Source organism: Falco peregrinus, chromosome 2, assembly GCF_023634155.1.
Source record: "Falco peregrinus isolate bFalPer1 chromosome 2, bFalPer1.pri, whole genome shotgun sequence".
Classification (NCBI taxonomy): domain Eukaryota; kingdom Metazoa; phylum Chordata; class Aves; order Falconiformes; family Falconidae; genus Falco; species Falco peregrinus.
The window spans coordinates 123,111,338-123,137,183 of record NC_073722.1 but is presented as its reverse complement, the minus strand read 5'-3'; the positions used below and the strand labels follow the sequence as shown (position 1 = coordinate 123,137,183).

Genomic DNA, 25,846 nt, shown 5'->3' with positions numbered 1-25,846 from the left:
CCGTAGGCTCGCCCATGCGACGGCCCTTGACAGCTGCCTCAGGAGGAGGAAGGCAGGGCAATGACACTGCCAACTGTGTGCAGAGCATCAGTAGGAATAGGTGCGCAGTTTGTCAGCTCACCGCAGCTGCCCTCACAGCTTCCCCGGGAACTTTTCCCACCCTCCTGAGCCCCTGCGACCCCGTGGAAAGCTGCAGCTTCGTGTGGGGCTGGGAAAACTCTGGAAAAAGTCACCTTTCCTCCAGCACGGGAGTTAAATTAGGCCACACGGCATGGACGAAAGGCTTTTTTTAATTATTATTACTGTTTTTTGAGACTGGGGCTCACAGAGATGGGTGCAGACTCCCACAAAGCGCCGGCAAGAAGCCAGGCGGGCTCCAGTGTGGGGGGCCAGTATGTCGCCCCCCGCCCGCGCGGGACACGGCCCCACTCCCCAAGCATGGCCGCATGTGTGTCAGCCTGGCTCGCAGTGTCGACCGTAGGGCCTGTAGCCATGGGTGCCTCCTCCCGAGCCCCACGGCAACTCACCCCCGCGCCCTCCCCAGGAGGACCCCCGGCCCCTCTCCCCCTGAGGAGAGGACCCCTGGCACCCCCCCTCTCCCCTCCGAGGAGAGGACCCCCGGCACCCCCCCTCTCCCTTCTGAGGAGAGGACCCGCGGCGCCACCTGACGCGGTTCCCCCCGCACCGTCCCCGGGGCGGGCTGCGGCTGCCCTGCCCGGCGGGGGGGCGCGGGGGGCGGGCGGGCTCCCCCGGGGGCAGGCCGGGCCGGGGGAGGGGAAGCGAGGCGAGGCGGCCCGTCTGTCCGCCCGCCGTGTGGCTCCGTCCACGGCTTTGTTGTGCTCGCCGCCCGGGCTCCGGGCGAGGGGGCGGGGAAGCGGAGGGAAGCGGGGAAGGCGGCTGCGTCTCCTCCTGCGCGGACCCGGCCCCGCTCATGGCGACGCTGGGCACATCCGGGCTTCTCCTCCTTCTGCGGCAGCTGCCGCTGCCCTGAGCGCCCAGCCCGACTCCATTGGCGCCTCCCCTCCCCCCGTCTCCCTTCCCGGAGCCAGAGGCAGGGGGAGCCCGGGGCAAGGCAGCGCCGAGCCCGCGGAGCGGCCGGGGACATGTCCAACCCAGGGGCCCGGCGCAACGGGCCCGTCAAGCTGCGACTGACAGGTAGGGCTGCGCGGGCGGGCTCCGCCGGGGCCTGCCGCCGCCGGGGCCGGGGGCAGGGAAGGGCCGGGGGGGAGCGGGGCGCAGAGCCCGGCCTGGCGGGGCGAGGGGAGCCCGGCTGGCGGCGCGGGAGCGGGCTCCCTCCGTGTGTCTTTGAGGTTGAACCTGGGGCCGGAGGCGCCCCTCAGGCCTGGGGAGGGGAGCGGAGCGGGGCGGGGGGAGGCGGCGAGCTCTGCCCTGGCCCGCCACGGGCTCCGCACCCCGGGAGCAGCCCGGCCGGGCGGGCTGCGGGGCCGCCGTGCTGGGCTGGGCCGGGCCGGGCCGTGGTGCCGTGCCGGGCCCTGCAGCCCGATGGGGCCGCCGGCGTGGGGCAGCCCCGGTGTGGCCGGGCACCGCCGCCCCCTCCCGCCGCCCCGGCTGCGCTTTTTTTTCTTTTCCCCCCCCTTGGTCTTCTCAGTGTAAACTCGAAAGAAACTGTCACACTCTTTGTTTTGATCTCTTTGTTGTTACTTTTTTATTTTATTTTTTTTTAAACCAACTTCCTCAGTTGAGACTGTGCACGCTTCGCCTGGTGAGGTGCCCTCTTTCAGAAAACCGCTTGACCTCTAATATTTTAAAATATCGTAAAAACTCTTCACCTGCCAGCTGGGAAGGAAAATAAGTTGTTTTTATGTACCTAAACAGTATGTCCTTCTCCATAGAAGAACCCAGGTAAACAGGTTTAGGAAAAAATTCTTGCAAGTTCTGCTAGAGATCACTAAAAAAAAATACAGGAGACTTTAAAGAAATGAGCCAATTCAGAATATTGTAAGTCCCCCAGCAGATAAACCCTATTTTGTATTCTACAGTGTCGGTGGGTGAAGGTAACCGGCTAGAAAATAACAGATAACGCTATAAGCACTCTTCCCTGCATGGAGAGGATTTAACCAGCTTGCAAAACAAATGTTTTTAAGAGCACTGAAACAGTTGATACATTTAGGTTTGGTGCATGAGAACTATTTCCAGTTTCATGCCTAATAAAGAGACGTGTTTTCATACTTGTCTTTCCTAGTCTGTTATTTTTATGGGGAAGGTAAAAGGTATCTGCTTATGTTTTACTTTGGAAATACTTGGATTAAATTTGTAAGGTGGTTTTCATAGAGATTTGCGAGTGTCTGTATATTACACTTAAAAGTCTAAAATAAGCATAGCTGGGACTGATGCTTAGAACAGTGCTGCCTTGTTTTTACAAAGTGTTTTGTAGCTTTCTCTTCAGGTTATTGCTTTTTTGATGCAGTGCTTTAATACTTTTTTTTTCCTGAGCAGTGAGTGCTCGGACCGGCTTATCTTTTGAAACATTAAAAATGGTCCATAGCCTTATGTAGAAGCTTGGAAAATGCTGTTTAGGGAGTTGTCTTTTTCACTTTTGGGTTTTGTGTTCTATTTTGTTTTATATTTATTTTATTTCTGTGAAGGATTAAGCATAGAATGAAATCTATACTGTCTGTGACAGTATAAATGTGTTACGGGGAGTGTGTGAGCAAGAAATAGGCAGTAGTTTTACATGCTGAGTTGTAGTTGTGAGGTCAGCCCCTAGAAGAAGCAGGTAGAATCATCTTAAGGAATGTTTCTGCATTTTTTTGTCGTCTTATATATTTGGAAGGGAATATGCAGAGCACAGGACACAGGCAAAATTGTCTGTCTAGGGACTGTTCCAGAGTTAGCAGCCCTTGCAGCTGCCGAGTTCTGGTACTTGGAAGTTTACATGAAGCATTGGCCTGTTCCTCCAGTTAAAAAGACTTGAGTTATTTTATGCTTTAGCTAATTGTGAGTTGCTTCATGTCAGGTCGTTTGTTGTAAGGAAGCTTTACATGTTTAAGAAAAACATTGAATTTTATTAATTCAGCTGACGTTGTCAGTTCTTGCCTAGGAATAGTTTTAAGTGTTCTGTGTGGTTTTGATTACCCTTTTTGATTGGAAAAGCAGTTTGAGGGCTCTTGAATTCTAAAACTGTTTGGAATTAAAAGAATCTGTATATCCAGTGTTTTTAAAAGTTTATTCTTGAACTGACAAATGCTATTCAATCTTAATTTTCTTTGGCTGTATGAAACTATCAGTCTTCTGTTTTGGCTTGGATATTTATAGGATTAATTCTGCAATAATTGTATAATGCTTATCTTTTCTGTTCATTATCTCTAAATTAGATGGTATAGATTAAAAAATGGATTTCGAGAACTGGATTCAATTAGCAGTTTTTCAGGACATAAACATTAAAGGTTTAGATGGAAGACATTGTTTTGACTGACTGGATAAATGACAGGGTAATGTTTGATGTGAGTCCAAGAACTGATCTGGAGCTAGTGCCCAACTTCTCAGTCCATCTTGAGGAGCCAAATAAAATATTTAACCTAGGCCTCATTTTGCAAAAAAGGTCGATTCTTTGTTGGGACCTTAAGAAAGTTCTGAGAAATGTTTGGCATACCTTTACACTAAGTGTTTAACAGTTTATTTAGGTCTGGGTTCCATAACAGAGAAAAACCACAGCAGTGGCATACTTCTGCTAAGTTTTTATTTAGTTTACAGTGCATCTGTGTTATACATTTCTTATAAGAGGTTATTCTTTTGCTCCTAGGTTTAGTTGTCTGTCATAAACATCACTTGAATCTTTAGCAGTAGGTATGTTGATGCTTTCTGCACCATTTTGAGCGAGACAGTCACTGGGTAATTGTTAATATCCAAAGATCATGCCTTCTGTGATGCTTTGCTTATCTAGTATGAGGTGTAAATGCTTATTTCTAATTAAAATATAGGCAGTGTCATTGAAATTAGCTAAAGTCTAGAGTTGCACTAGTCTTCTGCAAAATTTCTCTTAGCAGCTTGTAATAACGTTACGCAAGGAAGCTGTGATATAAGGAAGGTTCCTTCAGCTCTGACATTTTTACCACCATTTTGGCTAGTCCTGGCCTGAGTACATCTGAGTTCTACAAAAGCTGCAAGGTCAGTCAAGCCTTCCATTCTTACTGTGATTTTTCTCAGTGTTGTGTTGGATTTGTGGGTTTGTAAATACGCTGTACTCTCAGAGAGAATGTGTTGTTATTTCTTTCATCTTCCACGCTGAATTGCACTGATCTTACCCTCCTCAAAAAAAATTGAGAAATGACCATTGCTTTCAGTTGCTCAGTGAATCTTTCATGTCTTAATCTGTGCATTATCTAATGTTAAAATAGTTACATTTGGCTGCTTTCACTTCAATGACAGTTACCTGAATGAAGTTCATAAAGCTGTTTTTATCAAGAACAAAGATACTTTTTAATAGTGGGTTGAAGTCTGCGAAACTACGTGAGCTCTAGAATATACTGGGTTGAATATAGGTTAGTGCATGGGTTTAGTTCGTGTGTTACAGCTAGCGCTTGTGTCAGTGTAGTTAACAAGTAAGGATACTTGGATAGCTGCAAAGCGCAGTTACGCTGTACCGTAAAAGGGGGTAATAAATATCCCATGGATAAAACTGGAATGAGCTGGAAGAGTTTTGATGGTAAAGAGTGAGAGGTAGGCCTGAAGACTTGTTATATCTGGTTTTCCTCCTCCTTACTGTAGGCTTTCAGGTTTCCTGGCAGGGTTTGCTAATCAGGGAAATAAAAGCGCTGGGTGTTGTGTTGTAGAAAATGGACAGCATCTCACCTTCTGTCCTCCTCTCTCTCTTGTTGATTTTAGTGTCTATTCAGTCCTTACAGTACAAAGGTGGTACTGTACTGTAAGGTTGTAGTGTTGGAAGAAGAAAGTGCTACTTTTTTATTATTAGTTCATAGAAACTCTTGTTGCGATGCTAATAATATTTCTGGAGAGACATAACGGATTATTTAGAAACAGCCAGAATATTCTTGAGTTTTGCAAAATAAAGTGGAATCTCCAAACCTGGTTTTTGCAGTGGCTAAATCTAACAGTTAATACAAATGGAAACAGTGGTTAACCGAAATCCTGAGTTCTCATTAGTGTTGTTGGAAGCAGTACTGAAGTTCATGGGTAGCAGGGCCTCATGGTAGGAGCAACATTACTGATTGACTGATAAAGTAGCTACCTGTATTTTTAAGTAGCAAGGCTGTGGCTTCATAGTTCACTTAAATGGAGTGCAGTTTTAGGTTGGTTTAAAATCAGAGTGCTATTGCTTTTTTCCCTTTGTAGTCCCTGGCTTCACTTTTCTGGGCCCTCCCTTGCGTTCACTCCAGCAACTGTGTAGCTATGTGATGAGCTGAAAACTCATCCTACCAAGAAAAAAAATGGGGTTTTTTGCATTGAAGGAGAGGGATGCACACAAGAAGCCAAAAAGAGGGCAGGACTGACTCTTACCAGCAGCCTATAGTTAGGTAGGCTTTGGCTAACAATAAAACAATGGGGTTCCTTCGTGCAAGGTGCATTTGACTTAATGACACATGAGTTCGTAAAAACTGGTACTTCAGAAATCGGAATCAGTAAATTACATAGTAGGTGGATTAAACTGGTGCAGTTATAACAAAGTCAATAGGCATGTGTCTGATCAGATTGTATAGGGATTTATGGGTGCTTGGCCCTCAATATTTGCATTGAATTATGAAGTGTGTATATATATGGTTTTTATATATGCAGTATATAGTTATAGATATTTATGTACATATAAATCACTTGTGGATCACACAGACGCTAAAGAATTGTAATGAACAACTGAGTATCAATGTAGAGCAGTCTCAGCTGCTGGTTTCAATGGGATCAGCTTATACGACAGCTTTATTCACTTGGGTATAAAGTTAGCTATCTGTGTTCAAGGATAGGTAATAGGGTATTGTGGCAAGGAAAGCAAAGTTCAGAAAAGATTTAGGGGAGGAAATCATAGTAGGAAAACAGTTCTACAAGAGCTCCAATTAAAAAGGCAAAAAGGCCCAATATTCATCTTTGGTTGTAGAATCGGGAAGGTATCAAGTAGAAGCTAGTAGAGGATTTACATGTGTAGGCAACATATGGGACATATGCGGGAGACATATGGGAAATCTGCAGACAGTCCTAATGTTAATGCTTAAAAAAATAAAGCTGTTAGGGGAAAAATAAAAGACAAGTCCCGGGGGTAGAGAAAAAGGGAGTAATTTTTACCATTTTACTTTTCAGTTGCATGTAAAGAGTTTAAGCTGTCCCGTAATGGCTGTCTGCATAGCTGAGCCTAGCTGAGGTAACTCAGCTAGTGGTGACAAACTATTTTCTATTTTCTTTTTTTGTCTGTTAATCACACTGAAAATCTGATCAGGCCCCAGATGAAGACATTTTGTCTTGATGTCCTTAAGGTGAATGGGTTGATCCTTAAAAGACAACAGCTTTTAATGTTTTTGTTCTGTTTTATCTTGTGGCTTTTGAAGTGTTTCCTTGCTTTGCCATCTTACTTTAAATGACACCTCACCACTGGGCCAGACCTTTCTTGCGGGTGTTTAAAAAGGTGGGTGGTTTCTTTGGGTGTCTTCCCTCCACTCGTCACAGTGATGAGGTGGCCTGACTTCTGACTTGGCTTAGTGGCATGATATTACTGCACAGGTTATTACGTGCATGCTTTAATATATAAAATATAAATGGTCATGACACATGCAATGTCTGAGGTCATTCCGGTGACTTCTAAGAGGCTGGTAAAGATTAATCTCAGCAGTGTTAGAGAGTGCATATGAAAGTAGCTACTGTGTGGGTCTGCTATTAGCAAAGCACATTTCCTATTTGGGAAAGAGGATCAAAATCTCAAGGGACATTTGGCAATAGCATATCCAAGGAAGCAAAGTGTTGACTGTTTCTTTCTACTTAAATACTTTTAATGAAAGCGCAGATAAGAATGTAACTTTAAAGAAATCTTCATCTATAGATAACAAAGCTCAGGACAAAATTGGCTAAGCATTATCATCAAGAGTTTAAGTGGGGAGACTGATACAGAATAGAGAATAGACGTGCTTAAGATCATAAAAAGGATAAGCCAGATAAAGCTGGGTTTAGAGCCACTATCTTTTGACTTTCTGCCCGTGGCCATTGTTTCTCTTGAGTTTAAATCCACAGAAAACATGGTTCTGGTCTGGGCCCTCTGAGATTTGATTATTTGGAGCGATTCAGGTCTGGTTCTCTCTGACATGCTGTATTTGTGTTGCACTATCAGCTGTATTTCAGCATCCTGCAGATTCATGGTGATTACTTTTTTCTACTTCAAAATACTTTTTTTTTTGCTGTTGCTCACACAAATCAGACTAGGAGGACTGATACCCCCAAAAGTGAGTAAAAAAGTATTGCTTCGATGAAGTGGCGGTCACATTTTCAAAATTGTGAAAGCGTAAGAAAAAGTAGCAGTATGTGAGTGTATGTGGCTGTATCCTGTTGTTAATTTTCTGCAATGACTCTTGGCCAGTAGGTATTTAACACGGCTTAAAAGATTGTTTTCTTGCAGAAAGGGAGAGTTACCGACCATGGCTTTGGTATTGTCAGAGTAAACTGGTTCAATGCGTCCTTTCTATAATGAATTCATCTGAGTTGTTTCAAATATGCAGAGCATATATAGACTATATAATTTACAGGTCACAGTACAAATATGTGCCCAGATTCTACCATTCACGCTTAAATTAGCATGTGTGGTGCCATCTTGCCGCAACCGTTAGAGTGACAGTGCCATAGGAAAGCTTCCCAACGCGCAGCACCGTTTTTCGGGTTGTGCGTGTCCCTCTGTTCCGTCCTGTGCTGTTGCAGGGGGTGGGCTGAGGAATATGTCTTAAAATCAACCTCTTCCTCTCGTCCCCCATCTTTTTAACTGGGTGTAGAGGGGGACTGTTGTCTTTTGGCATGTGTATATGTGTGTGAGTGGTGGCTTAAGTCGGGCAGGTGTTAGCAGAACAGCAGGCTGTGTTTGGGATTGGGGGCAGATCTTGGCTGATCACATGAAATAGTTTTAAACAAGTGACATACACTCATTTTCGTTCTGCCTTGACCCAGATTTTATTATTACTGATGAAGTTAAGTGGAGTCATAACTAATTATATGTGTCATGATACTTCCTTTTAACTTACCTTGCTATTTAATTTGGAGTTTATCTATAGATACATATATAAATTCAATTATAGATGCAGTTCTGCTTGTATTTAATTGAAGGTGGGAATCTGCATTGGTAACACTATAGACATTTTCTCAAAACTTGAGCCAACTTGGTGATTTCTTTATAATACAAATAAAGACCAGGCTGTGCACTTCTAAAACTGCGTGCGTATCATAGGACATGGGGAAAGTAGATGGAGTATACTCAGTAAAAGTTTGCTGTTTCACTTTATAAAATGAAATGAAAAAAAATGCCTGCATGTCTACTACATCCAGGTATTTTTCTTAGAAAACATGTAAATGTACTAAAATTAATCCTCTTCTATTCTTGCTGGGGAAAGAAAGATGTGTCTGGGTTAGAGTACTTTAAAAAATGGCTGATAAAAAAAAACCTAAAAAAAAAGTTAAGTCCTTAAACATGCAAAGGAACTAAACATGTCTGGATAAAACGCATAGAATTACATTCAAGCTTAATTGCCTGGGATTAGAAACTTATAGCATTAATTATTTCAAGCATTTTGGTATCCTTATGACAAATAATTTTTCAATTCAACTCTTGACAGAAATTTTTCACCTTATATTGTTCTGAAATGATTAATTTATGATGCGTATACGTATTTATTTTCAGAGAAAAAGCTCTTACCCACTGATTTCCCTGATGGATTTATTAAAATAATGGTGTATAGCTCTGTATGGAAGACTGTATGCAGGACTAAATGAGTGGCATTGCACTTAGGTGTAGTAATATTAAGGTGTCCTCTTTTTTGTTTAGCAGCAAAAAAAGTACTTCTGTCCTAATTTATAAAAGGTGATATCAGATGTGATATAAGAAACTTTGTAAGATGGGGCTGGTGTGGGCAGGTGCTGTCATTAGGAGGCAAAAGGGGTCATTTTTAAAGGTCAAGCAGGACAGCGGGGGCAAAAGTGTTGAAGATCTGACAGAGGGACATGAAGGGCCTGTAAATGTACCAGGTTTTGTGTCACACTGTAGTGGAAGCAAAAGATGAACACAGGTTCCTGTGCTTGGGCTAAAACATCGAGAATCTCTCTCCTGTGTTTCATGCTGCTGGTTACAACACTGCTTTTAGCCAAGTAGTAATGGTTGCGTTGGCAGTGTGAAAATCTGAAGATACTGAGCATTTCTCTTCCTCATGCTAATATTAATACATACATTTTGAGAGTCACAGAATATATATGTTGCTCAGTACTCCGTTGAAATGGATGTGAAGGACCTTGTCCTCATGTATGCTGGAGTGCATTTGCTCAGCATTACTAGTTATGAAATCAAAAATGACTGGCAGCTTTATGCCTTGGTTCACAGCGTATGACATATTAATTGACCACTCTTTAAAGAAGGGTGTAATGCATGTTAAAGTGGAAATTTTCTACAACTTTTATTAGGAGCATTCTAGTAGAAAGTTCAAAAATGTTTTATACCGCTCTTGCGGAAGATTCTTAGTAATTGAAGCCTGTGAACAACCATAAAATTTTAAGTGCCATCTTTCATATAATTTCAAATGAGTCTTATACATGGCATTTCTAAATGTCTTAACAAGCAGTTCTGGATGTTTGGTAAAGCACAAGGTGTGGGTGGACAGAATTATCAAATGTATATATCACACATTATTATAATAAACCGGTGGTCAAGTATGGAAGTGTAGAATGGGGCAAAATTGCTGCTGAACTCTGTTCAAGCTAATTAGTGCTGCTGCACGGCAGAAATACCCAGCTACTTAAGGCGAAATGGAATTATCACATGGCATCTTGAATTTACAGACAGCATTTGCTTCTCTGAAAACACAAGGCTATGTGCTTTTTGTCAAAAAGTTAAAGGATTTAAATCTTTGTGATTGTACTCGTGCAGGGGTGGCCAAGATTTATCTTGAAGTGGTGATGTCATGTAACATTGCATCCCTTTTGTGAACAGCTTCCATTAAATTTCTACTTAAGAACTGGGTTGAAGGATGATTTAAAATGTTATTGGTTTCTGCTTGCTTCTGCAACAGAAGGCCCTTAAGGAAAAAGTGACTTACAGTAATTCTCAGTAGTACATGCGTCGTGTCTGGCTTGTCATAAAATAAAATATTTTTGTAGTCTTCTTCCCTTCCCTAAGCAGTTCCCACAGTTCATAATGTTCTCTCAATACCTGCCCTACAAGGGGGTGGTAAAAAAGGAGGTTAAGATTTCTGTAGTCCCATCTACAAGGATATACAATAAAGTTTTTGGTTCCCCTCCCTAACAGCAAGCAGTTTTTCTGCCTGGGGAGGTACAATGTATTTATATTTATCTGTGTCTCCCTTGTGCAGCCAAGAGATCACGAAGAAATTTCTGTTCATTTGTGAAATCTGAATGTGGCATTGTGAATACGTGCCTCGGATTTCCTCATTACAATATTTATCATTTTTCCTGAAAGTTTCTTTCCCCTGGTGAATTGTTCATCCTGTAGAATAAGTCAGCTATTTCCTGTGTATCAGCATAATGTAATTTAATCTCGCCGGGTAGTACTTTGGACCCATTCAAAAGCTTTATATTTTTTGTAAGTTGGTTGAAATTTAGAAACTTCACTCTCCACATTTAAATAGTTCTTCCTAGTGCAGTACAAGACTGGAGATGCACTTGTGCGGCACCCACCCTGCACCACTGTGATGGAGGAGCAGTAAATGAAAAGAAAAATTGTCCCTGGTCAACCTGACCTCTGTGAATGTTACATTCGCGCTTCAGCAGCGCGGTGAGTAGGAACACTGGTTCCTGCGATTGCTTCTACTTCGTGTAGAATTTTGTAATTCGAACACAATTTTGAATTGCTTTGTCTGTCAGAACATCTTTGCTTTTTATTTGCTGTCAGTGGAATTTATAACTACAGTTGAACTTGTAGTACCAAGTTGGAGCTCATAACGCCAACTATAGTTAGTGCTTCCCATTGGGAGACTGTCTTCAGTTGCTGTTAAGCAGCTTGCTAACACTGACATTTTTCCTGCCGAGTAGCTGAATTGGACTGAATTTATTTTGGGAAGATTCTGTTAAAATTCAACCAGTTTCAAGGAGGAGATTAAAATTATGTTGCATGCCTTTTAAAAATCCTTTGTTCTTGCGAATCCTTTATTCTTGAGTGGGAATGCTGTCAAACAGGGATGCAGTAATAGGCAGATGTCTCTGTATCAGTCCAGCAAGAATCAGTGCCCGGTTTAACAAATGGCTGGGGACAGGAGCAGATCTTGTCCTGTTGATGCTACACGCAGTGATGCACTCTTGTTGTGAAGAGAGGCGTTAATTAGAGTACAGAGGGTTCAAAAGTTGGATGGGGGTGGGGAAGAAGGGAGTGACCTGGAAGAAGGAATTGTCCTGGACAAATGGGCGGGTGGTGGAGACCGATTTTTGGCAGGACAAGGTGCTGGGGATCTTTCGGTGCCTGGACTCTGGTGTTGTAGCAATGCATGTGACAGAGGGTCGCAGGGGCAGCCCGGATTCTTGTGTTTCCAAAGTTTTTAACACTTGGCCTTGTAACCGCAAAATGCTGTTACTGCACATGCAATGTTATTGTTAGGCATTTGAGTATATTACTTGGAAGAAGTTGTCATCTACAGCAGAGGTGCTTTGTAAGAACTTAAGATGTATAACAAATGCAAAGAATGTAAGCGGTTACAGTTGGATAGAGGAGTTTAAAAACAAACAGGAAAAAACATCCACCCCAGGATTTTTCCCATCTGTTCCTTTGCTCCACATGTTCCTCACCTTGATCCTATGTAGAAGAAATGGGGAGTTAAGGGCGGGCTTCTGAGTGGCTGTGATTCATAACACATAATTCAAATAAAAGCTTGCAGATAAGATCAGGATTACTCCTTATGTGTAGAACAAAAGAAATTATTCAATTTTTAGCAAAGTTGAGAAATAATAAAAAAAAAATCCTTAGTTCTAAGAAACAATGTGTTTTTGTCACATCGTTAATGCTAATGTTTTCCTGCTTTAAAAGGGTCAGAAGACTTTCTGTTAAGTAATGAGTGATAATAATTATGTGGCTTTTAATGTTTCCTTGGCTAATTTACATGCCATCTATTCACAAAGATTTTGGAGTTACAATTAATATTTTTTTCAGATAAGTGTTATCTGCCATTGACGAGTGAGTTGCATGAAAGATTTGACCTTTTTTAGTTTGTCAGTACAAATACATTAAATGTCAAATGGACAGAGAAGGCTATGGCAGTCACCATTTGTGTACTCTGATGGGTCTTGCATTCTGTGTTAAAGATTTCTCTATAGAGGAGGGGAGCACTCTAATTCTACGCAGTTTGTTGCCACTGGATTTGTAGCAGGGGAGGTTGCTGTCTTAGTGGGTTGATGCACTGTAGTGTGCTTTCCTTATCCTGAGTCGCCTGTGCTGGGACAAACTGTGATCTTCACTCTCTGTATGAAACACACGTGCATATATGAGCCTGCAAAAGAGTTTAAACAGTGAAGAAACAAAGTGGGCAGTGTATCGCCAGCAAGATAAAGGCATCATGTTCTGTTTGGCATTTCTTTTGGAGGCCTATTCAGAAAATGGCTATATGCAGACAAAGGGAGAAGCTGTGAGTACTGTCAGATGTATGATTATTATTATTTTTTTAGATAACTAAAAATAAACTAACTGATACAATGCGAAATTGCAAGGTTTCATTTCAAGTAAACACACACTTACTATTGTCTAACCATGAAGACAAATGTGCTTTAATTGTTTTTGTATTTGTACACTACTGTTACTTGTTGATACTTAACAGTGCTTCTCTCTTCCCCCCAATGTTTGATACAAGGCTGAAACACAACCTGCACCTATGAAGACTTCTTATCCAAAAAGCTGCTCATTGGGCAATTATGAAGCTATTAAATGCTTGATTTTTTTCAGCTAATCCCCCTTTTTCGTGATTTAAGGTCTGTGAAAGCCCAAACTACTTCCCAGGGAGTGGTTTGGGAGTCCCTGGGATGTTACAGTCTTGAACTTTCCAGGGCTAGTGGTCTGTTTCTTTTTCAGACACACAGTACGTGCATCACCTTTGTGCTGAAATAAATACCTGTTTATCAGCTTGAGTTGTCAGAGTTTGAGAGGTGAGGTATGTCTTTGTTGTTTAAGACCGTTAAACAGCTAAAGAATAGAGCACAATTTCCATCGGATATGGTATTAACTGTATTTCATGGAATTAGCTTTTTATAAGAAGATACTTTGTTATTTGTGCACATACGCATGTTTGGTGGTGTTTGAGTTTGGTTTTTTTTTCAGGGCATGCTTTCTTCATTGTATTTGGTTGTTTTTTCAACTTTTTAATTGAGGTATTTACAATATAGTTATTTTTGTTATAGTGAACTGTTTTATTGTTTCAGAAGTGAATGAATCATATATTCTGGCTTATTTTTTCCTGGCAAATATTTTTCTTTAATGATTACTCAGGCTAGCTTAAGTTGTACAGATGAATAATACTTGAAATACAAGTATCTCATTCATCATTTCAAATGTTACAATGAAAAACCTTGTGGAAAAAAAAAATATATAGGTCTTTTTTCCTTGTAGTTGTGAGAACAATGCCTTTACAGGGGACTGGACTGGCTATGTAGCTGTTGTAGGGCAATGAAATAATGCTGCTGCTCAATTTTGTTACTTGTTTCTGACTGCGCCCCCGTTTCCTAAAATCCCAAGACCTTGTTCTGTTTCCTAGGTTCCTCTCCTCCGTCCTACCTGGAAGGACAGGTGCTGGCTCTGCAGCTGTGGGTGCAGCAGGTGGTTCCAGATCCGTGCCCCCTTTGCAAGGGCAGGTTGGCTGCAGTAGATAAGGAGTTACTGGGGTGGGGAGAGGATGTTCTGCAAATCCCCAAGGGGTTGCTCCAGTTGCCTGTAGACAGGCGCGCCCTGTGTGTAACTGCATCATAGCAATCTGCTCACGCAGGTTTGCTGCATCACTATCAGCTGCTCAGAATTGTTTTTTCCCTGCACCCATAAATTTCTTGTGCTTTGTTTCCTCTTGTTTTAGGAACTTGCTGCAACTTTTCTCATTCATACTATGCATTAGCAATGCTGTTTGTGCTCTTTCATGCAGTCCTCCTGTATTTATATTCTAGAAGCAATCTGTGCTACGTATAGTATAAACCATTTCCCACTCTTTCTGCTGTGAAATTTGTGCTCTTGACATCTCTTACTTATTTTACAATTGTTTTATTTTTTTCCTGTCTGAAACCAGTCAAGTCATCATCCTGTTTTGAATGTTGCATGGGTATTGTTGTGAAGAAGGACGTTAAGGGTTGATCCTCTGCTAGTCTACAAGTAGTTTAATTTAATTTTGGCAACAAGCATAGCAGCAGAGAAGGGTAGGGTGGTGTGGAACCTGCTCAGGGTAAATGGCCTTTGCATGCTGAATCCCAGTTTCTGAATGGCATTCCCAGGCCCAGGTGGAAGGGTCCAGGTGCGCTTCCTCAGGTGCGCAGCGTGAATTCACAAAGTCAGGTCTGAACACTGGAGATCAGTAAGCAGCTCCACAGCCCCCTGAAAATGCAAAAGGAGAGGGGAACGTAAATACTCCATATTTTTTGTTAGCAGAGTGGATACATTCTTATACTTTTGTTGATTACACTGAGTTTTAAAATATCTGGAAGAGTAAGTATCAAGAGAGCATCTAATATGTGGGTATGTGTTCCTGCGAACACAGTGAGCTTTTTAAAGTGCAGTAGGAGTTCTGGGCAGTGTATACAACCTGAAAAGAGCGAGTCTACTTTTTTGCATCCATAGAACTGATTTATGTAACCTAGAATGTAAAGACTAAAGTTCTGGTAGGTTTTGTTTAGGAGTAAAAATGTCATACACAAATTGTTTTTTCATGTTTCCTAGATTCTCTGTAGGTAGGTTTAAAAAACCCAGAAAACAAGCAAAACAAAACCCCCCACATATTTTCTCTGTTGCCCCTACCCTTTTAAACTGCTGTCCAGACAAATATTTGTAAACAGAAAGTAATGCAGATTCTTTTGCATGCAGAAAGCCCTGGGGAAAATAAGGAAATGTTTTAGTGTGTGTGAGGTGTTTAATACTTTGTTTTGCTCTGATTTGTCCTTCAAAGAGCTGTGGAGGCCTGCCTGAAAAACTAGAATATGCTCCCTGTGAGCTTATATTACCTTTGTTTAAAATAGTCAGACCTCTACTGCTGAAACTCAGGAATTCATGGACAGAATGACTAGAACAGCAAATATGACTTTAAAAAAAAATATGGTTATTGGATAAACTGGTATGAGCCCAGCTGCTGTGGATAAATTGATTTTGCTGTTGCTTTAAATCTATGGTGTGTTGGTATTTTGGCAGAGTAAGAAAAACAAGGATATTAGAAAGTAATTTACTGCCCTGGGATTAGTAAAGAGTGTTCTGTTTCTATGACTGGGGCAGAACAGGATGGTTTAGATGTGTCTGATAAACAGGACGAGGTCTAGTCTGACAGCTGGCAACAATAGCTTTTGCTCAAAGTCAGGTGTACTAAATTAGCAAATCTATTACAAGGATACAGGAGAAATCTCACAGAAGACAGCCTTGTAGGCAGAAGTGTTGCCAAATGGGAAATGATTCATCGTCTCTGAATGGGATGAGCACTGAGCAGAAGCAGTTTAAACCTCAGACTGCTTTGGCTCATAAACCACCAAATATGCGATTAATGCTTTATCTTCTCCAATCCTGTGTTTTTTATTGTCTCCTGAACAACAGTCTATATTTAGGATCAAAATCTAGGAGACTGGCTAGTTTGTTCTAGTTTCTCTTTTGTAAGTTTGAGTGTGTTCAGGTGCTTATTGAGTTTTAGCTAAATCACAAACTGTTTGCATGCATCCTAAAAGCACTCTCATCTTGTGACCCTTTGGCAGTATCACCTTTTAGTGAGGACTGTTACGTGTCTGGAATGCAAGCATGACACGAGTGATGCTGGAGAACTTGGTGAACTGACTAAGTGTAGTTTATTTGCTTGTAGTGAAAATGCACGATTGGCTGGGATGTAGTTTAATGCAGCGTGCCAGTTCTAAGATGATCACTGCATTTTGATTTTTTCAGTATCTTTAAAACTTGCATCTATTGAACATTGACAATGCCATTCATAGTCTACAGTGCACAAAGATAAACAGGAAATATGTTTGTGAATTCTTAAATTTAGTTAATCAATGCAGGAAGGAGGTACAGATTACAAAGCTAGTTGGAGGAATGTAAAGGGGGAAGAGGCTTGTGCCCCCTTTGTTCCTTCATTGTTCATGTAGCTGAACACAGGTTTAGCATGTCTCTGGTCTTGTTTTAATATAAAATGTCATACTGGCTCTAAGATACATAAATGATAGATAAACTAAATTAATTAGGTCATTGGAAGGTGTTTTAGTATTAATAATTGAGATGTAAGGAGATGTGAGAGGAAAAATTATCTTGCTTGGTAAGTTAATATATAGTTTAGCAAATAATTGTGTTGGAGGGGGGCCCTGGGATAGCACTCACTTAGCCCCTTGGATAGCCCAACTGCTGTGTGCCTAGGAAATGGATGTAAAGATTCCTCTGGAAAACTGGGTCTGCTCTTATCTCGCATGTGCAACCACAGTAGAAATGGTAGAAATCAGGAGAAGCGATATTTAGTGTAATGCTTTGGGAGTGGAACTGCAAGAGGCTGAGGGTTTCTTGTGAAAGGCACCGGAGTAAATGAGAGATTTCCATTGCTGTGTCCCCTCAAAATCCCCATTGTGTCCACTCAGACTTTCTGAAGCTCAGAACTGGTGTCTGAGGTCAATGGAAATACTTGCATGCTCATTACATTTGAAAGCCATTCTGCCTTTGTAGACGTTTAGTAATAAAATATCCTCTAACTTCTTGGAAATACCTTCCTGGATTTTTATCCATTTGCTGTGCTGCTAGGAGTGTCGATTCACAGTGTTACAATTTTTACATTAATGTAATCAGCTTTATGCTCCTTTGTCTCTCACCTGCTTCCTATTATCTTTCTTAGTCTTCACTCTCTACTGCTTACTGTCTTCTACCATGTGCTTCTCTTTCTCAAAAAAATTACTCTCTTTTCACCACTTGAACACTGCATCTTCCCAAAAGACTTCTGAAGTTGTAGTTTAAATTGCATGCTAAGCTTTTTTGGACAAGATTTGTTATTTCCACATATTGGCGTGTTGTTTCATCTGAATCTCTTGGTGTTCTGTTTCTTTAAAATCCCTTTTATATTATTTCTTACTAGTAGTATATAAATTGTACTGATTTGAGTAAATAATTTAAGCAACTTGTGCAAAACCAAAGCAAAACAAGGAAAAAGAGGCTTTAATGTAAGTTGCTTTATTTCTGTTGAAATAAATAGGATTGCTCATCTCTTCTTAAGAAGCAGCAGCTTCTTAAACTGGATTTGTTCTGCGGATCACATCTGTTTACACAGGAAAACTAAACTGAATCTGTTGATAATAAAGCGCTGCAATAATGTAACTGCATCAGTTTATAAATTGTATAGTCTGTTGATATAATTATCTCCTGGGGATGAGGCTTTGTGGCTATCTGATGGGGGGAAAAAGACTGGACTGAGGTACATAAGAATTTTAATGTCTGAATAGTGATGTTATCTTGGCTTTTCATATGTACTTTCTTTAAGCAGCTGGTGTTCTTCTCACTTCTGTGGTATTGCATTTCTGCAGGTAGAGACAAAATTACTTCATCAGAGGCATGAGCTTAGTAACCAGGTAAAGGTGTGTGTATAGTCCACACATCTTTCTGCTGACCATGGTGTTTGGTTGTTTTGGTGGGTTGGTTGTTTTTGGGTTTGTTGTTTTTTTTTTTTGGCAGAAGCCAAACTGTCAAGCTCCAGAGACAGTGAGAGGCAGATCCCAGAGTTGAAAGCATTCCACTGAAACCGGTTTCCCCCAAAAAAGTAAATATAGGGACATTGTGCTTAAATATTTCAGCTGCATTAAAGGAGAAAGAAGCAGGATCCACATACCAGGGAGACAGATCAGAATCCATGTCTGAAGTTGTGGATATTGATGATAATGCAGGAGGATGTAAAGAGTGCATCGCTTACCTGTATTCCCCCATATAATACTGGTTTGGTACATCAGGTGGTAGTAATAAAACAAAATTGTGCCGAACTAGGAGTTTAGATTCGGGGTGGGTGCTTAATTAGTGATTTTTGCTAGTGATAGTGTCAAAATCATGAGCCTCATGAACTCTTTAACGTGAAGTTTTATTAGGGAATGATTTTTTTAAAAATTACTCAAATATTTCAAGTCATGTATTTGAAATGCCAGAATTGACTTCTCCCACCCCCCAACAAGAGATGTTACCTTGGCTGTTGTCATGTTTTAAAAATTGTTTCTTATAAAGCTGCTGACAATCCTTTTGTTAGTGTTGATAAAATTAATATTTACAGCTTTTTGCCAAACAGTGGCATGGGAATTACAAAGGGTAAATTATGTGCATGCTTTTGGTGTCTCTTTCTTTTTTTTTTTTTTTTTTTTTTTTTTTTTTGGCGTGTGTATGGGGTTCTTTTCCTTTTGCCTCTTCCCAGAAAAGCCCCAGCAGTAGTGGTGTCCTCCTAGGATTATGTCTGTAGCGGAGACAGAATCTTGAGCCTTCCTGTTTAAATGAAGCGTGTGACTATGTCCTGATGGAGACGGCATTGGTCCTGCAGGCTGGGAAGCTGCTGGTATCTACAGTTCCTGATACCCGGGAGCCTGGGGTCGTTGCAGGTGCCTCTTGTCTGAAGCACTTTTTAAAATTCAGGGCATTTTTGTCTGGTTGGTAATTAGATCATGAATTTCTTTTGTTGTTGCCTCTAGTATAGATCATTCAGAGGGTGGAGAGTTTTACTGCAGTGAAACAAATCTGAGGGCTCTGCTTCTTGTTAGCGTGTTTTTCCCCCAGCACATTTTCAGAGGTGCATGAAATACATCAGGCAGAACAGAGCTGTAATTTGTTTCTCCTGTAAGCTTTTTTCCCCCCACCCCTGTTCCTATCAAAATAAGCTGAGAAATGTATGGGTAAATTTCCATGTTACCTTTTTTTATTTACCCATCCTCAGGGGAAGAATCCTGTGCTCTCTTCAGTACTTTGCAAGTTGGTAATTTTGGACTAATCACTTCTGTCTAAACTGGGTCTTGGTTAAAAACTAGCAGCTGGGATTTCAAACAAGTCTTTAAGGATTGAGGTAAGACTTCAGCACAATGATTTTTTTTAAGAGTTTGAGATAAGAGTACCCCCTTTCCTTTCCCTGAGCTCTTAAATACTATTTTATTCCTGTATTTCTAGGATAATTGAGTTAATGCTCGTAATAGTTCACTCACACTTGCACATAATAACCACCTCTGCAGGTTTGAGATCAGTTGATCTTGGTAATGTTAATTTAACTTAAAGGTGGTTTTTTTTTAATGGGAATTATGTTTTTAATACTGCAGGAAGGTTAAAAAAAAAAAAAAGAGAATCATACAACAGATACAACAGCAAAGCTGGTGGGTTCATTTATCCTTAATGAATCTCTGTTTCTCACCCTGCTTTTGTTTACTGGAATACAATTTTATACTTCCTACAAATGTGAGAAACAGATGAGGTGACTTGGAAATTGGTCTGAAAATTGATCTTTGACTGCTGACATAAAGTATTCGAATAGCTTTTAATTTAAAGCTGTGTTGTTTGCTTGCTCCCACCCCAGCTGCCCAGCATAGTTCAGTCTGTGAGCGGTGTGTTTGTGATGACTTTGTGGTACAGTGGTGGGGTTTCAGATGAAGAACGGGTTAGATGTGAAGGTTGGGCCACTTTGGAGTAGGGTGGAGAAGTGGAGTGAAATTTCTAGTGTATGAAAGTTAGGGTTAGAAGCATCCTGGCTGGTCTGAGAGGCTCCATCCACACTGAGCCAGGAAATGCAAATATTCGCAATAGCCTTTGTTTTCTTAGTTTCCCACGTGTTACTTCTTCTTTCGCACTGTTTGAGCTGTGACTGAAGCCTTCGTTTACATGGAGCCCTGATGGGGATCGTTAAATCCTGTATCATTCAGATCTAATTTGTATATTTGATATATAGCTAAAAAGAGGCCAAACAAAAGCAACTTGGTTTTGCATCTACATATTCAATTTCACAGGTTCAAACGTGAATATCCATAAAAGAGACTTGTAAACCTTCGTGCTAAGATTTGAAATGCTTGGGGAGGGTTGCTACCTTCCTTGCAAAAGTGGCAGCATAATTTCTTTCCTTTACCTCTTGACAGGCGTATCAAATAAACTGGACACATAATAGAGTTGGTGACGTGTGTGGCAGTAAGCCCATCACTGAATGAATCTAGGAAATGTGAATGCATTAGTTGCTTGAAGGAAGAATTCAATGGTGTGGGGGGTTTTGTGTTTTGTTTTACTTTTGACTTGGAGTGGAATAAGGGAGGAGAAGTGGAAAAGGAAGCCTTTTGTTTACAGTAAAACAATACTGTGAAGTAGACATCATGATGTTAAAACAGGAGTCTAAACATGGCAAATCTAGGCCGACTCCATCTGGCCGTGTCCACAAGTCATTCAGACATCCCTGGCACAGACTGCTGGAGTCTTGAGTCGCTGTCGTGTCATCTTCCCCTTACAGGAATTTAAAATAGCCTTGGAGATTCTGTCCCAGAATTTTATTATTGCACGAGATGAATGATTTATTGGATTAACTGTTTATATTCAGTGATGCAATGCATCTTTATTAACACTTCTTCTGTGCTAAATGTGTGATTTTATTTTTTTTTCCCATCTTGAATTTTAATTTCCAGGAGTTATATTACATGCAAGTAATACGGGTCTAGTATTCTAGCCTCCGGTCAAAGCACAGCCTACTCTTATAGGCAGGATTTAGTACAGTGAATTTGTTGGAAAGAAAAATGTGCTGTTACTGTATTAGTTTCTGGTATATTTTGCAGTGATCCAAAGTGTATTGCGTTATTAGGACATTTGCACTTTCCTGTTTGTTATTTGAATGCAGGTGATTGTGGTTTTGTTTGTTTAGTCCCAGAGGAATAATTTTGATTTGTTGAGACTCTTGATTTCTAACTGACAGTGCTTTTAAGCAGGTGCATGTGATCCTTTGAAATGGGTTTCATTTTACATGCAGTATATTAAGGATTTAGCATCTGGCTTGTGTTGAACTTGCAGAAACGTGTTTATGGGACAATTTAGAATTTTAGCAATTATAAAAGGAAATTCTTGTTAGAAGTGCTTTTTTAGTACTAAGATAATCCTAATGCATGTTTTAAAAGAGGTTATTTTAAAGCTGTCTACCTTGTATTTGGACATCAGCCTAGCAATAATGCTTTTTATATGTCACTTAGAACTAGTGTTGAATTTATTTTAGTTTTTTTTTTCCAACCTGACAGGTTAGTATTTAGTAGCACTTGAAAAATTCGTTATTACTTCTGAACCGTTCTGATGCGTATTCCTACTAAGGCAGTTAGAATTGGTACATGACGCTGAATTTGCATTAGATTTAAACTAGGTTTATAATTTTGAAAGAGAATTACAAGTTAGTTTCCGACCAGCACGAACTGTAAGTGTACGTGGTTAAGATAGCTGTGCCTGTTGAAGGAGTTACTGTCCCTTCCAAGTTGTTCTGGCGCCCATAGCTCTGGGGGCAGAAGGATCATGTTCTGCATTTCCTAATTCACATTAGAAAAAGGTATCTAGATGAAATAGCTAAGTGATGGTGGTTTGAGGTTTGCCTGGCTGCTCCAGAAGGCAAGTGCTTACACTTACTCTTTCCTGCTGGAGAACTGTGCGACTAGGGGGTGGTGGAGAGTGTTTACATTTAATCTGATCGAGCAGAGTGTGTCTGAGATCAGCATCAGTTTGTACGATGTCCCTGGGTGAACTGGGCTTCCCCATGCATGTCATATGGCACCTTCATCTTGGTGTGTGCCACCCCTGTACTGGTCCCAGAAGAGGGTGGTGGTTGGAGTTTTAATTTGGGTAGCACTGAATTTCAGATTAAAGTTTTGGGGAAAAATAATTAAACCTTTTTAAGAAGGGCATGCCAGCCACTGTGTTTGTACATGTTTTGTACCAATTGTAGTTCAGAGCTCACTGGGTTATTCCAAATTACTGCTGGTTTGTGAGACTCAGAAAGAGAAGAGCTGTCAATAAGTAAAATAGAGCAAGAGAAATGCTTTTTCCAGTTTTAATTCTATGCTTCTGAGTGTGCTTTGGGATATAGAAAACTTCATCTGAATGTTTCTGAAAACCTGAAGAGTGCTAGCTGGCTGTTCTGGTATCCTGATGGCAAAATCTGCTTTTTAACCTTTTTTTTTTTTTTCCTTTAAAAAAAAAAGTTAAAATAATAAATGTCTGGAAGGCAAAACAGACAAGAGGAAAAAACCAGCCATCTGCATTAAAATGAAAACATTGGGGGGTGGGGGTGATGTGTTTTGGTTTTAGAGCTGAAAAACTCCCAGGTATGGGGTGCACTTCTGTGGTACAGGGTTGCTGTCTGGGCAGCAGCCTGGCTAACCCTCGCTCTGCGGGTGGCGTGGCCGCAGGGTAAGTCAGTGCAGCTCCTGGAGCCAGTGGCCAACTAATCCATCTGCCCAGAAGGTTAATTTTCTGTGGAGCCAGTTCAGCTTCCTGCTCTACCTTGCATCCATACGATTGCTAGACCTGATCTGGGAGAGGAACAGCGGCAGCCCTCTTCATTGTTAGGTGCAATATGAAACTTGCCAGCATGCGTTGATCGGTGACCATGGGTAGAGTGATGGTCAGCTGCTGCGTTCTTACCCATTTTATGTTTCAATACCTTCTTTACACAAACCCCTGTGCACCTGTAAAACATGTATTTGTTAGGTTTACCTGTCTTTGTGTGTCCCTTCTTGATGATAATCAATTGCATTCTTCTAAAACGCATGAATTTCATTAACTGAAAGTAAATTACGAGTTTATGATCATGTTCTGTCAGTTTGTTCATCTGCAGAAAGAAACACCTTTCAAAGGAAATGAAAACTGAAAGGAAATGAAAGCTAAAAAAAATTTAAAATAAAAGTTCTCAAGAGAGGTTAATTGTAAAATGAAATTTTATGTGAATAGTTGAGATAAACAATTTTATTTCCAAACCTTTGTTGAGGAAGTTAGCACCTGAGCAGCTGTATTTGCAAATCTGCATGGTGTTATTTACAACTCTTTGTTCGATGAATAGTTGAAGACCTCCTGTTTTATATCTTCTCATGTGGGAATTTAGGCAGGTCCAAGGAGGGGAATGCATGCAGAAAAATACAAGTTTCTCGGTAGCATGCCAACAATGGAAGAAAACAGTAGGAATTGTTAGAAACATTTAAAGTATTGAGCTGTACTGCTGGAACCTGTGCACGGTGTGCTGTTTGCCTGTTGCAAACGTTTGTCTAAAATAAATTTACCAAGAGTTTTATACAATGTGGAGAAAAAGTATGTCATGTCAGCCCTCGGTTTGAACACCCCAAACAATTCTGGGGTCCCAGGGGCAGCCATCGGAAGGCGAGGAGGGGTGTGTGTGCACGTTCATTTGTCTCCTGTCTCTCCCTCCCCCAAGCAGGCTCATTCCAATCAGCAGTGTAATTGGAATGCAACCACAGTCTGGAGGAGGAAGGGGAATTTTTGGCAAGGAGAGGCAGAGCAGTTGGGAGCTTTATTCAGATTAAAGCATAGATGACCATTCATTATCAGTACAACACACATTAGCAACAGCACAGCATTGTGTTTCTACAGCTGGGACTTATTTTAGTGATTGTATTGCACTGCGTATTACATGCAAACAACTTGGGATCTGATCACAAAAAGCAATGCTAATGGCTTTCATTAAAAGATGGTGTTTCTGTAGGGGGGAAAAAAAGACTTCAAAATGAACTATTGTGGTAACAATTGATAGGCAGCCTGTCCTTCTCCTCACTATCCCGTGTGTTACATATGTTCTGGAGCAAGAACTTTTTTTGGGGGGAGGAAAAACCCTTGGGGAAAGAAAAAAACACCAAAAACCCAACAGGAATTAGAATGTTAAAACTGTTGGTTGGGTTCAGAAGGCTGAACTAGTTCTTCTGTGGTGATGACACGTGAAAAGCCAGAAGATTAGTAAACATAATTCTAGCTTTGGACCCAGCCCTTTTCTTCCCCCTGTAAACTCGGGGCTGCCTGCTGACACAGTGTTGGTTGCTTACGGGTGTCTGACATGACGTGGGAGGTGTTCTCTTACTAAGTCACGTACCGCGTATTAAATGTGTTGATTATGTGTTTCCTTCTGCCTCTTCAGCTGGCGTGCTCACTTCCGTGGACATTCATGATTGCTTTTTATTTTCTTACCTGTCTTCCCCTGTCTTTCACTGATAGTATTGACGTCTCTCCAACAATACACACATGTAAAAATTACTTTCTTAAGAAGATAGCTTAAGCAATATTCTTTTTTAACATAGAAATTTAAACCCCAATGTATTTCTCTTGTGATTGTCTACAGCTGTAGCCCTGAGGTACTTGTACGTCGTGTTGCTGGGCACAAACACATTTAAACCTTGTAATTGGTCATAAATCAAGACACGTTATAACAGATAGATTAGAGTGTGCAAACATACAGGGAACGTAACACTAAAATGTACCTGTGAGGTAAAGTAGTATTGTTCCTGTTTTGCAGGTATGAAGGAACGTGGTGAACAAATTGGCTATGAACAGTTTGGCTTAAGTTGGAAATACTCATGATGGTTGAATATGAGATCACTACCCTTAAATGCCCAATTTCCTTAAATTCAGATAATGTTTTCTTTCTTCAGGTTGCCTTCCTCAGCACTAGGTCTGTTACCCAGCCATTGAAGGTGAACAGGATCATTGGGCTCTTGGATCATGTCTAAGATGGGATGATTCTGTGAAATCTCATAGATCTTTATCGCTTTTTACTTGTTTTCATTGCAAGCTTCCTACAATGGCACTCTCTACTCTGTGTTCTTCTTCCCTTTAAGTATGGAGACCTTGTGTTACAGATATACGTACTATTCTGGATTAAACATACTTTTTAATACAGATATAAAATAGTGGTAATGTGTAACATAGGATACCTTCCATAACAACAGTTCGATGTCATAAAAAGTTTGATTTTTCTGTAAAAATGGTTCCAAAGTAAAAAGCAGTAGTAACAAGAGTTTTCGGTAGCTAGCAAAAAGAGCAAGAAGAGTTCAGAAAAGGGGAGAAGTATTTATCTTTCTATAAAATTCATATTTTCAAGCATCATTATTCCTTTCAGTTTTTTTGTGGGTTCAGCCAGTTATTTCATCCCCCTCTAAAATTGCATGTAAATTTTAATAGCTAACATATAAATGAGATTACAGGAGTTTGGGGATATTAAATATTTGCATTTACTTGCAATAGTTAAATTATTTTTCAGTAAACCATTCTTTTGTCAGTCACTGGAGTAATAAATCAGAAAAAGGAAATTGGCAAGCGTGATTCGCTGAATTCCTATTTTTGAGTATTAGAGAACTATATGTAGCAAAGCTGTCATGGAAGGAGTCTAGGTAGCTTATAATACTATGCTCTTTTCATGTTTCTCTGAACTGACCTGAGTAGCATATGTTAGAATGAGATCATAAGGCATGATAAAAAGGTATTTGATGAATGTATAGTATGTAAAACTGATGTGCGTGTTTGTCTTGGCACGTATAT

The 25,846-nt window shown here is 40.7% G+C and overlaps 1 protein-coding gene across 1 annotated transcript in view; it reads left to right on the top strand.

The window, feature by feature from the left end:
- Positions 1-770: 770 nt before the first annotated feature.
- The window catches only part of SMURF2 (SMAD specific E3 ubiquitin protein ligase 2), a 66,486-nt gene continuing 41,410 nt past the window's right edge, over positions 771-25,846 (top strand). Inside the window, exon 1 of the mRNA XM_055796275.1 lies at positions 771-1,155. Within this exon, the coding sequence (XP_055652250.1) occupies positions 1,104-1,155 (52 nt within the window). The 5' untranslated portion in view covers positions 771-1,103. The remainder of the gene's footprint in view (positions 1,156-25,846) is intronic.